Source organism: Trachypithecus francoisi, unplaced genomic scaffold, assembly GCF_009764315.1.
Source record: "Trachypithecus francoisi isolate TF-2019V2 unplaced genomic scaffold, Tfra_2.0 Lachesis_group20, whole genome shotgun sequence".
Lineage (NCBI taxonomy): Eukaryota > Metazoa > Chordata > Mammalia > Primates > Cercopithecidae > Trachypithecus > Trachypithecus francoisi.
This window is the reverse complement of record NW_022681466.1, coordinates 66,929,159-66,942,362: the sequence shown is the minus strand read 5'-3', so window position 1 is coordinate 66,942,362 and position 13,204 is coordinate 66,929,159. Positions and strand designations below refer to the sequence as shown.

General features: G+C 42.6%; 1 protein-coding gene across 1 annotated transcript in view; it reads right to left on the bottom strand.

Moving 5' to 3' along the window:
- Nucleotides 1–13,204, bottom strand: part of NUP88 (nucleoporin 88) — a 35,339-nt gene that overhangs the window by 21,249 nt on the left and 886 nt on the right. The window contains exons 2-5 of the mRNA XM_033184917.1: nucleotides 8,912–9,081; nucleotides 6,409–6,534; nucleotides 2,756–2,842; nucleotides 799–975 (exon numbers count right to left, since the gene is read on the bottom strand). Of these exons, the coding sequence (XP_033040808.1) occupies nucleotides 799–975; nucleotides 2,756–2,842; nucleotides 6,409–6,534; nucleotides 8,912–9,081 (560 nt within the window). The remainder of the gene's footprint in view (nucleotides 1–798; nucleotides 976–2,755; nucleotides 2,843–6,408; nucleotides 6,535–8,911; nucleotides 9,082–13,204) is intronic.

The following is a 13,204-nucleotide window of genomic DNA, read 5'->3' as shown; positions in this document are numbered from 1 at the left end:
ACCAATTGTTTTGTCCTTCTGCTCAGAAACCATCACTGGCTTCCTACTACCCTATTCCTACAGAAAAAAAAAATCCACACTCACGCTTTAACGAGGTATTTTTAATGCCAGCAAATTTTCTCGGGACAGATACTTCTAGCTTTATCACTTAATGCTCCCTACATGAATCCTCAGCTCTAGCCCAGAATGTCTAATAAATGAAGCTTGAATGACACTTGCACTTGCTTATTTCCAGACTCTGCTTTATGCTGCCCTTGACAGAAACGGTCTCACCCTTCCTTGATACCTCATTTAACCCTGAATGAGCCCTTGAAGTCACACGCGACATCGCTCCTTCTCTACGAAAATTTCCCCAACCTCGCAGTCAGAATGCTCTCCTTCCTCTGGTTCTGACTGTCTGTGTACCAATACTGTGGTATAGATAGTATTTTTTCATGTGTATGTATCTTTCTCCCCACAACTGCGACATAAGATACCAGATTACCACGTCTACGTGGTGTCTTGTTCATATACGATAAACCATAAGCACTTGTTCAGATAACCAGAATTTGTGAACACAAATCCAGGCCCATCATTAAGTGATTATCCAAGAATTCTATAGAACTTACCCAAATAACATGAAGAAATGAGAGGTCAAATGACCTGTACTAACTCTTTCTCAAAAATATGCAAGCCAAGCATCGGAAGGCTGCAATATTTCCACAGACTCAAAAACATGAATCCCAAGTCCAGCCTCAACGATCTCTACTGGAGCCCAAGCTGAGTTTTCATTTCAGGTGGGTGACCACCTCAACTCACCTGTGTAACAGACTGATATATGTCAGGAAAGTCTCTCCATTCTCATATAAGATGTACAGTGGGTAAGCCACTACTTCATCTTTGCCTTTTTGTCCAAATAGAGTCTTTGGGACTGCTGCCAATGGCCCAAAGTCAAATGCCACTGCTGTCTCTCCTAGAGATGCGGTATATGCCCTTCTGGAAAGAGATGTAAAAACCAACTCGTTAAAAACAAAAACAACAAAAAATAAAAAGAAAAAAAAACAAAACAAAAACACAATAATAGGAGGTAGGTATGTATAGCATTTGTAGGCAATGGATTGAAGACAAAAAATGATTATGAAGAAGGTTAACATTTAAACATTCTCAGCTGGGTGCTGTGGCTCATGGCTGTAATCCCAGCAATTTGGGAGGCTGAGGCGGGCGGATCACCTGAGGTCAGGAGTTCGAGACCAGCCTGGCCAACATGGTGAAACCCTGTCTCTACTAAAAATATAAAAATTAGCTGGGGGTGGTGGTGGGCGCCTGTAATCCCAGCTACTTGGGAGGCCGAGGCAGAATCACTTGAACCTGGGAGGCGAAGGTTGCAGTGAGCCGAGATCATGCCACTGCACTCCAGCCTGAGTGACAGAATGAGACTCCATCTCAAATGAAAAAAAAAAAAAAATCTCATGAAATTAAGTGAAAAAAGCTGGCCATAAAATTATTCGGTTCTACTCTCATCTTAAATAGTTTAAATACACAGATATACAAATAGCAAAAATATATACATACACACAAATGCAAAAAGGAAACAGGAAAACACATGAAAACATCAACAGTTGTCTCAGAGCAGCAGGATCCGTAAGTTCTATAAGTAATTTCAAAGCACTTACTCTGTGCCAGGTCTTTTCTAGGGTCTGGGAATATGTCAGTGAATTAAACAAATGCCCTGCCCTCTAGAGAGAGACATACCACAAAAAGAAATAAAGATGGAACATAAACTCAGAAAATATCATGAAAATCAAGCAGGGTAAGAGGGTACTGATGGAGGTGCTACTTTACACTAGTTGGTATGGGAAAGACTCTGATAAGACATATGAGCGAAGATCTGAAAGAAGTAAGAAAGCAAGTCTGTGGTTAACTAGGGAAGGAGCAGTCAAGGTGGAGAGCAAACGCTCTAAGGTCGAAGTGCTTAATGTCTGTGGAATGGCAAGGAGGCCAAGGTACCTGGAGCCCAGAGCCAGGGCACAGAGGGAGGAATGAAGCTGGAAAGGCAATCAGGTGGCATACCTGTGGAACCTTTATAGGAAAGATTCTGGGAAATCAATGGGGTGTGGAGAGCAGGGAAGTAGAATGATCTGATTAAACTGATCTGATTGTAGATTAAAGTAGAATGATCTGATTAAACTGATCTGATTAAACTGTAGATTAAAGTAGAATGATCTGATTAAACTTTGGCTGCTGTATTGAAACAGGCTATAGCTATAGGAGATTACAAAAGATTTTCAATTTCTTCTTAATACTTTGATCTATTTTTCTCAATTTTCTACAGCAAATATACATTATATCAAGAAGACTAATCATAAAACCATGCTGTTTTAACATTTAAAATTTAGTGTAGTTATTCAGGAAGATTCTAGTTCAATACAAGGTTAATAAATACGGTTAAAATGAAATCACAATTTCATATAGTTGAGAGAGATATTATCTTAGTTTCTTTATCACATAGAAAGGTGATACAGAAATGAATGGTGGCTCAGGCCTGTAATTCCAGCACTTTGGGAGGCTGAGACAAGCAGGATCACTTGAGCCCAGGAGTTCCAGACCAGCCTGGCCAACACGATGAAACCCTGTTTCTACTAAAAATACACTTACTTCTCATATTACCAAAAGCATGCTAGTCACCTCTGAAAAACCTGGCAATCCGTTAAAATTGCATTTATAATCCCAATAAGCTAATTTAAAAAACAATTTTATGACTCAAATAAAAACTTACCCTTTATTGAGTACTAGGCTTTCCTCTTCGGCTTCTGAAAGTATAATCACCTTAGTGGGTGTCTGGGGCTCACGTAGCGAGTAAATTCTAGCAACCAAAAGAGAAGAAAACCAGCACTTAAAATTCTCTTTTCGTTTCCCAAAACTGCACTTTCTTCTCCATCTAGTCAGTTCTTGAGAACTTTCCTACCACTTATCACAACTATTTCTTTGCAAAAATCTTGCTGTTGCAAAGTAGTCTACTTCATTTATTCTTTAACTACATGAGGGAGGTTTCACTGGGACCTGAAGAAATGTTCTCTATCCTTACCAATGTTCTTTAACAGCCTATTCCACACCATTGCACCTCTGTCACTTCCGTCCTGAGCCCTTAGCCGTACTCGCCCTGTCATCTCACTATTGCCCCTAAGCTTGCCAGTTTTCCTTCAACTGCACACCTCTATCTCTGCCTATTAGACACCAAATCCCACCAGAGAAAGAACCGTATCTTATTCTTTATATGCCAACTGGCCGACAGAGTGAGTGACATTTAGCCTGCAAATCTATTATGTGTTTTTTTTTTTTTTTTTTTTTTGAGGCGGAGTCTGGCTCTGTCTCCCGGGCTGGAGTGCAGTGGCCGGATCTCGGCTCACTGCAAGCTCCGCCTCCCGGGTTCACGCCATTCTCCTGCCTCAGCCTCCCGAGTAGCTGGGACGACAGGCGCCCGCCACCTCGCCCGGCTAGTTTTTGTATTTTTAGTAGAGACGGGGTTTCACTGTGTTCGCCAGGATGGTCTCGATCTCCTGACCTCGTGATCTGCCCGTCTCGGCCTCCCAAAGTGCTGGGATGACAGGCTTGAGCCACCGCGCCCGGCTGTGTTTGTTTTATAAAAACCCAGTATCGGCCGGGCACAGTGGCTCACACCTATAATCCTAGCACTTTGGCAGGCTGAGGCGGGCGGATCACTTGAGGTCAGGAGTTTGTGATCAGTCTGGCCAACATGGTGAAACCCTGTCTCTACTAAAAATACAAAAAATATTTGGGCGTGGTGACACGCACCTGTAATCCCAGCTGCTCGGGAGGCTGAGGCAGGAGAATCGCTTGAATCTGGGAGGTGGAGGTTGCAGAGAGCTGGAGGCTGGAGTGAGCCAAGATCATGCCACTACACTCCAGCTTGGGTGACAGAGTGAGACTCCATTTCAAAAAAAAAAAGAACCAAACAAACAAACCCAATATCATATCATCTCTATTTTCTCAAGGGAAAGTATGATACTGAATTTTTTTACCCAAAATTATTGTAATGTAAAGTAACCTATATTTCACAGCATATAAGGCTACCGTGAAAATGGGAAAGAATTTGCAAAAGGCCAGTAGTGTCATTTTAGAAATCCAATGTCCCTTATTTTGTCTGACTCCACTAAGAATTTTTAAACTTGGTTTCTTCCAATATCAATAAAATGCCACATTAAGTAGTTCATACATGTTTTTAATGATAATTTGATCCATTTGAATACACATTTATTACAGTCTTCCTAGGTTCCTACAAGCGTTACTAACTTGAAAATACACACAAATACTAGACAATAATGTTGAATTGGGGAACAGTTAAACAAAAAGAAAGTGCAACAGGGCATTCGGTGAAAATTTCCTTTTGCTCTGAAATTGCCCAAAATCTCCAAAGCTTAGGAAAACAGAAGTGTTAAGTACCACATATTTTAAAAAAGAACCTTCAATATTTGGGGCCAGATACTTCCTTTGGGGCTTAAGAATTGTACTTACGCTATCTTCCCACCATCTCCTTTTCCATCATAGGATATAAAAGGAAGACTAAGAAGAGAGGATGTCAAAGAGTCCTTCGGAGTACAGTATAATGTTTGTGATGGGAAGATTTTCTCTACCCTCTTTCTCTGCCCTGAACTCCAAAGCCAAACGGGTGGGCAGGAAAGGCTCTAGGAAAGCGCCAGATGTGGAGGTACCTGTAACAAGGGAGACTGGTGCATCTCCTAGCTGAATGCCCCTTAGTCACTTAGTAGCTGTCTCAGTTATTAGATCGAAAAAACATAGCAGTACACACATATTACGTTCAGTACCATCTACAGTTTCAGGCATTCACTGGGGGGTCTTGGAACATACACCCTGCAGATAAGGTATACTGTACCCCATCTTGAGAGAGGATTCAGGGCATAGAGAACTGACAGGAGCCAATGGGAGCCAGAGCTCCTCAGTGATCGGGAGAGCTGGAAGTTCAACACTGCCCTCCACACACACACACACACACACACACACACACACACACACGCACACAAACATACCGTCTATGCAGAGACTACCACATCAACAGAGTTCACTGGTGACAGATGGAATGAGATTAAAACAAGATCAGGCATACTTCCCCATCACTCACAGGCCACCAGTTTGGTAAGGTCTCTACCTCACCTATCCCACTCCCCTACCCCACACTGAAGGAGTTAGATCTGGAAGAAGGAGGAGGCAGCCCATTCCTTACACTTCACCCTATGCTCCAAAGTGCTGGCATAAGAGGAAGCGTGAAAGAGCAGACCACACACACTCCAATCGCTTCTGATCCCACAAAACACAGGTCTGACCTACAAAAGGGCCAGGACATAGTTGTGAAATAGATTTGAGATCAAATAGCTTTTGAAATTTTTATTTTCTTTAGACAGGGTTTCACTCTGTTACCCAGTGGTATGATCATGGCTCACTGCAGCCTCAAACTCCTGGGCTCAAGCAATCTTCCTACCTCAGTCTCCTGAGTAGCTAGGACTACCGGCACATGCCATTATGCCCGGCTAATTTTTCTGCAGAGACAGGATCTGTGTTGCCCACATTGGTCTCAAACTCACGGGCTCAAGTGATCCTCCCATCTCAACCTCCCAAAATGCTGGGATTACAGGTGTGAGCCACTACAACTGGCCAAGATCAGAGTTTTAAACTGGACACACTGTTTTCATAACTAGAAGTAACAAGAAAGCTATGGGGATCTGTATAAGACACCATTAAGGGGTGAGCCGTTCAGCACTGAAGGAAGATTTAGTAGAGCACAGTTAAAAGCAGTGATTAAGAAAAATAAAACTGAAGGTATCTGTACTTCTGCTGAGTCCTCCCAATTAACGATTTAGAAAGTTAACTGATAATATAGTAGAAATCTACACAGCATTAGGGCATTTAATCATAGAGTGCAAAGCTTGGAAGAGGCTTTAGAAACTATTGAATCAAACCTGCTCAACTTAAAAGATTGGAAACTGAGCCACCCCCATCCCTAAAAAGAAGCTCAAGATCTCAAAGATAACAGAAGAGGAGGTGGGACAAGAATTCAAATCTCTCAATTTATACTTATATTCTCTTTCTTTTATGCTACATTATCACCAAAAGGGTGACATGATGAAAGTTTTGGAAAGATTATTCTAATGTGTCAGATTAGGAAAGGAGATACTTGGAGGCAGGAAGACTAGTTGAGAAGGAACAGTGGTAAGTAAGGCATGTAAGTTAGGTCAGTTAGGTAATTCTTACGATTGAGAATGGGTTACAACAGCCATCAAATAAAAGCAGACTCATTCAATGACTCACTTTGTTCTATGTTGAGCTGTTAATTGGCAAACAGAAACAGAGCTTTCCCACTGGCAAGGCTTCAGGAGAGAGAAAAATAAAATTTACCTTATTACATTGTCTGATGTTAACAGCACTATGTGGGGATCCAGTATTTCACTTGGATACCATGCAGCATGCTTTAGAGTCAGAGAGGTAGAACTGGTGAAAAATCTCTCAGCAACTGGAGTGGTACTAAAATAAAGATAATAATTTTCCAAAACATTTTATACAACTTTGATGAAAAATCTTCTAAAGGAACTTTTTTTTTTTTGAGATGGAGTTTCTCTCTTGTTGTCCAGGCTAGAGTGTAATGGCACAACCTTGGCTCACTGCAACCTCCGTCTACTGGGTTCAAGCGATTCTCCTGCCTCCACCTCCCGAATAGCTGGGATTACAGGCACCTGCCATCACGCCCGGCTAACTTTGTGTTTTTAGTAGAGAGAGGGTTTCTCCACATTGGTCAGGCTGGTCTCAAACTACCGACCTCAGGTGATCTGCCCGCCTCGGCCTCCCAAAGTGCTGGGATTACAGGTGTGAGCCACCGTGCCAGGCCCTAGAGGAATTTCTATTTTAACATTCTTTGCTTCTCTTTCCTTCAAATGTATTTTCCTGACATCATGCTGAGAGGGCATTCAAGGCATCTATTCAAACAATATCAAAGAATTGAAATAAAAATATCTTCTAAATTATAGCACATTGGCTGGGCGCAATGGCTCACGCCTATCTTAAGCACTTTGGGAGGCCAAGACGGGTGGATCACCTGAGGTCAGGAGTTTGAGACCAGCCTGGCCAACATAGTGAAACCTCGTCTCCACTAAAAATACAAGAATTAGGCAAGTGTGGTGGCGCGTGCCTGTATTCCCAGTTACCCATGAAGCTGAGGCAGGAGAATCACTGGAACCCAGGAGGCGGAGGCCACAGTGAGCTGAGCTCGCACCACTGCACTCCAGCCTGGGCTGAGGTGGTTGCGGTGAGCTGAGGTCACGCCACTGCACTCCAGCTTGGACTACAGAGTGAGACTCTGTCTCAAAATAAATAAATAATTTATTTTAATAATTTAAATTTTATTTATTTATTTGAGATGAAATCTCACTCTGTGGCTCAAGCTGGGGTGCAGTGGTGCAATCTTGGTTCACTGCAACCTCTGCCTTCCAGGATTAAGCAGTACTTGTGCCTTATCTTCTTGAGTAGCTGGGACTACAGGCGTGTGCCACCACACCCAGCTTATTTTTTGTATTTTAGTAGAGATGAGGTTTTACCATGTTGCCCAGAGATGAGGTTTTACCATGTTGCTCCTGAGCTCAGGCAATCCACCCACCTGGGCCTCCCAAAGTGGTGGGATTACAGGCGTGAGCCACCGTGCCCGGCCCCAAATTATATCATATTTCATACATATATATACATATTAGGATGGTTTGACTTAGGATTGATACACATTTTACACAGTACAAGTGTTTTCAGATATAGTATCTCATTTGATGCTTTTACTAACCCTGTTAGGAAATTACAAGGGCAGATATTATCAATCCTGTTTTTAAAACGAGGTAACAGAGACTTAGAAAATAAACAGTTTAAGGGGACTCAACTTTTAAGTTGTGGAGCTAAAAGTAGTTTCTACCTTATACAGATGATCCCCAACTTTACAATGGGTTTACCAGTACATAATCCATCATAAATCGAGGAGCTCCTTATGACTTATGATGGGTTCATAATGTTGAAAAATCCTATGCTGAACCATCCTAAATCAGGGATCATCTGCTGTGCTGTCAGCAATAAATGCATTTTCAACTTACACTGGGTTTATCGGGACATAACCCAATCGTAAGTTGACAAGCATCTGTACTCTTTTGAGTAGATCTTTCAGATTCACTTTTCTGGATTTGTTGAAAAAGAAATTATATAAAAATAGGCCAGGTGCAGTGGCTCACACCTATAACCTCAGCACTTTGGGAGACTGAGGTAGGTGGATCACTTGAGGTCAGGAGTTCAAGACCAGCTTGGCCAACATGGTGAAACCCCATCTCTACTAAAAATACAAAAATTAGCTGGGCGTGGTAGCGCTTGCTTGTAATCCCAGTTACTCGGGAGGCTGATGCACGAGAATTACTTGAATCCAGGAGGCGGAGGTTGCAGTGAGCAGAGATTGTGCCACTGCACTTCAGCCTGGGCGACAGAGCAAGACTCCATCTCAAAAAAAAAATACATATATATATATACACACACACACATATATATACACGCACATATATATATATATAAAATACTTAAGATAAACATCTGGCAAACTTCTGGCTGACAGATAATAACTAGTTTTACAAAATGTTACTTCTACCTAATTGCAAGAATGGCCTAGCCTCCAATGAGAGAGCAATGTGGCACTTCAGGCAGAATAAAAGTACAATCAATCACACATATACTATAAACACTGATAACACAGAAGCCAGTCTGCAGACACGAGGAGTGCTCTAATGTTTCAAGAGTAGTACACTAAACATGCTTAAGAACCACTGGTCTTGAACAATTTTCTGTATATATAATAAATGATACAGATACATACTATACAACTTACCTACAATTCACTGCTGATTTTCCACCTTCAAATTCAGAATTCTTCCCCCATCTCTTAGGTAATTCTAATACCATAAGTCCTTTTATTCCTATAAGTGCTACATGATGTTGTGTTGGACTTAACAAGACTTGATAGATTTCAAACAGGGGTGGATTTATGCAAAGCAATCTCTGAAAATTAAAGCAAACCAGTCAACATAGTTAATTTTAATATAAATATAGATGGCAGTTACTTGAAATCACAGTAATAGTTTAGTTTACAACAATTATAGCATAATAAAACCCTGGGTAAGTGCTCACACTTGTACCATTAACTCACGATTTCTTTTTTTTTTTTTTGAGACGGAGTCTGGCTCTGTCGCCCAGGCTGGAGTGCGGTGGCCGGATCTCAGCTCACTGCAAGCTCCGCCTCCCGGGTTTACGCCATTCTCCTGCCTCCGCCTCCCAAGTAGCTGGGACTACAGGCACCCGGCTCATCGCCCAGCTAGTTTTTTGTATTCTTTAGTAGAGACGGGGTTTCACCGTATTAGCCAGGATGGTCTCGATCTCCTGACCTTGTGATCCGCCCGTCTCGGCCTCCCAAAGTGCTGGGATTACAGGCTTGAGCCACCGCGCCCGGCCACGATTTCTTTTTTTTGAGATGGAGACTTGCTCTGTCACCAGGCTGGACTGCAGTGGTCCACTATTGGCTCACTGCAACCTCCGCCTCCCAGGTTCAAGCGATTCTCCTGCCTCAGCCTCCTGAGTAGCTGGGACTATAGGCGCCCGCCACCACGCCCAGCGAATTTTTGTATTTTTAGTACAGACGGGGGTTTCACCATGTTGGCCAGGATGGTCTCGATCTCTTGACCTCGTGATCACCTGCCTTGGCCTCCCAAAGTGCTGGGATTACAGGCGTGAGCCACCGCCCCCGGCCATGAAATTTTTAAAATCATCTAGATTGGAATGTTCCATAAAATGCATCAGATTTCCTTACCTTGATAGAGACTACTACACATAATGTTCCTTCTTATAATCAAGCTCCACCCTACTACTCCAGGTCTCAACTCTCCACCACTCTTCTGCTTGTACTTCACATGCCAAACAGATTAATTGGTATTTCTGTATTTCTGGGAAATCATCATGCTTTGCCATGCCTTTGTGTCTTTGTACAATTGTTTCTCTTCTTGCAATGCTTTTGTTTTTCTTTTTTAGCTAACAAGAGTTACACATTCTTGGGAGATTCAGCTTCTATGCACTTTCTTCCCAAGAAAACATCTCCGATCTTCTGGCCAGGAATAAGTGCATATTTTCTGCTTTTTTTTTTTTTTTCCTGAGACAGAGTCACGCTCTGTCGCCCAGGCTGAAGTGCAGTGGTACGATTTCGACTTACTGTTACCTCCACCTCCTGATTTTTAGTAGAGGTGGACCTCCTGGCCTCAACTGATCTGCCCACCTCGGTCTCCCAAAGCGCTGGGATTACAGGTGTGAACCACCGTGCCTGGCCATCTTTTCTGTACATCAATGATATGCTCTGGATAATTCTATTATACTTATTATCACCCTACATTCTAATTGTCCCTTTTACTTGCTCATCCCTCACAACTACGAATTACCTGAGATCTATATCTTTCCTCTCTGTATTCTTAGCATTCTGCCATACTGCTATCAACAGATGCTTAGTAAATAGACATAAACTCAGAATTAATAAGCAATGATAATTATTATATAATAGTAAAGAATGGCTTGAAGGCCAAGTACAGTGTCTCACACCTGTAATCCAAGTACTTTGGGAGGCTGAGGAAAGTTCGAGACCAGCCTGGGCAATACAGTGAGACCTCATTTCTACAAAAACTGGGGGGAAAAATGGGTGGCTTTAAGAGTTTCTGTAGCAAGCAGAATGCTGCTTTACCCATGAAGGCTTAATAACAGTGATCTTTTCATGAGATTCTGGTATGTTGTGTCAGCATCACATGTCCTCAAAATTCTCTTCTTCTCTTGGTTCTATTTGTTTCCCATGACCATGTTTCTTTTCTTTCTACTTTCAGGAATATGTTATGAGACCGCCAAGGTATTGTTTATCTTTATGTATGAAGAATCACCCTAAGCCAAAATGCTTTTAGAACAGACACGACTGTTCTAAATACAATATTTCAAATTGCTGATGTCTGTAATCCTGGTTTTGTTTTAGTTTTTCTAGTTGCCCTTTGCTGATTCTAATCAAATTGTTTCTCCTCATCTTTCCTTCTTTTCCCTATACTCAACCCCCATCTTCTTTCCGCTTGATTTCTCTAGTCAAACTCAAACCAAACAAAGGCCACCTTTCTTGTTACATATACAATTCAATCACTTTAGTTCATTCACGATAATCACAGTATTTCGGTTGCTGTTGTTGTTTTTAAAGTTACTACTCATGCTTTTTTTTTTTTTTTTTTTTTTGAGATGGAGTCTTGCTCTGTCACCCAGGCTGGAGTGCAGTGGCAGCCCCCTGCAGCCTTTACTGTAGGGGCTTAAGTGTCCTTCCCACCTCAGCTTCCAGAGGAGCTGGGACTACAGGTGTGCACCACCACGCCCAGCTAATTAAAAAGGTTTTTTTTTGTAGAGATGGGGGTTTCCTCCTGTTGCCCAGGCCGGTCTTGAACACCTGTTCCTGTGCTCACAAGATCCACCTGCCTCCACTTTGGCCTCCTAATGTGCTGATTCTAGGCTAGAGCCACTACACCCAGCTTACTCATGATTTCTTTTAACATCCAAAGTTACAACTCATGATAAGCTGCTTTCTTCCCCATCTCTAAGGTTTTGAGATTCTGGAGGAGTGAAGGTTATTGAGAGTCACCAATATTTACTGAGAGCACTCCAGCATTTCTGTATGCTGGACAACAATTTTGTAGCCTGAGCAACAGAGAAAGATCCCATCTCAAAAATAAAAAATAAAACAAATTTTTTAAAAATGAGAAAGGCAGACCCTGCCCCTGCCTTGGAGCTTACAGTCTAGAAAAGAAGACAGAGGCAGAGAGCCATGGCTTATGGCTGAAATGCCAGCACTTTGGGAGGCCATGGCGGGTGGATCACCTGAGGCCAGGAGTTCCAGATCAGCCTGGTCAACATGATGAAACCCCGTCTCTACTAAAAATACAAAAAGCAGCCAGGTATGGTGGTGTGGGCCTGTAAACCCAACTACTCAAGAGGCTGAGGCAGGAGAATCGCTTGAATCCAGGAGGTGGAGGCTGCAGTTAGCTGAGATTGCACCACTGCACTCCAGCCTGGGCAACAGAGCGAGATCCTGTCTCAAAAAGAAAAAAAAAAAAAAAGGGCCGGCGCAGTGGCTGACTGCCTGCAATCCCAACACTTTGGGAGGCCGAAGCAAGTGGATCACGAGGTCAGGGGTTCGAGACCAGCCTGGCCAACATGGTGAAACCCCCGCCTCTACTAAAAATACGAAAATTAGTCGGGCTTGGTGGCGGATGCCTGTAATCCCAGCTACTCCAGAAGCTGAGGCAGGAGAATCGCTTGAAACCGGAAGGCAGAGGTTGCGGTGAGCCAAGATGGCGTCATTGCACTCCAGCCTGGGAAACTAGAGAGAACTCCGTCTCAAAAAAAAAATAAATAAATAAAAAAACCCACAAAGTAATTATAATTAAATTATAATTGTGTCAAATGCTATACAGTAGTATAAGATGTTATCAAAATACTGTGTGCTGAACATTTCGTAATTATTATTATTTTTTGAGACACAGTCTTGCTCTGTTGCCCAGGCTGGAGTGCAGTGGCTAGATCTCAGCTCGCTGCAGCCTCCGCCTCCCAGGTTCAAGAGATTCTCCTGCCTCAGGCACCCGAGTAGATGGATTACAGGTGCGCACCACCACGCCTGGCTAATTTTTGTATTTTTAGAAGAGACGAGGTTTCACCATGTTGGCCAGGCTGGTCTCGACTTCCTGACTTCAGGTGATCCATCCGCCCAGGCCTCCCAAAGTGTTGGGATGACCGTCGTGAGCTACCGCGGCCGGCCTTGATCATTTTTAACTGAAACTGTATAAGTAAGCAGACTGTAGACTCTTGCCCTATTTTCAAAATTGCAGAAGCATTGCTAGCGTCTTATTAAAACTAAATCACTTCTCGGTAACAAGAGTTGGACCAGGCCCACAACAGATGTCATACCTTAGAATGAGTACCAAGCGCTTTACTTTTTAATCTTTAAGAGAATCTGTGTATTACAAACAAACATTTCCATAAACCAATATTTGATCGCAGCAAGTGTGTAATACTTTCTGGATCACGCCCATTTTCACATGCTGTTGGCTAATCAAAAACAAAA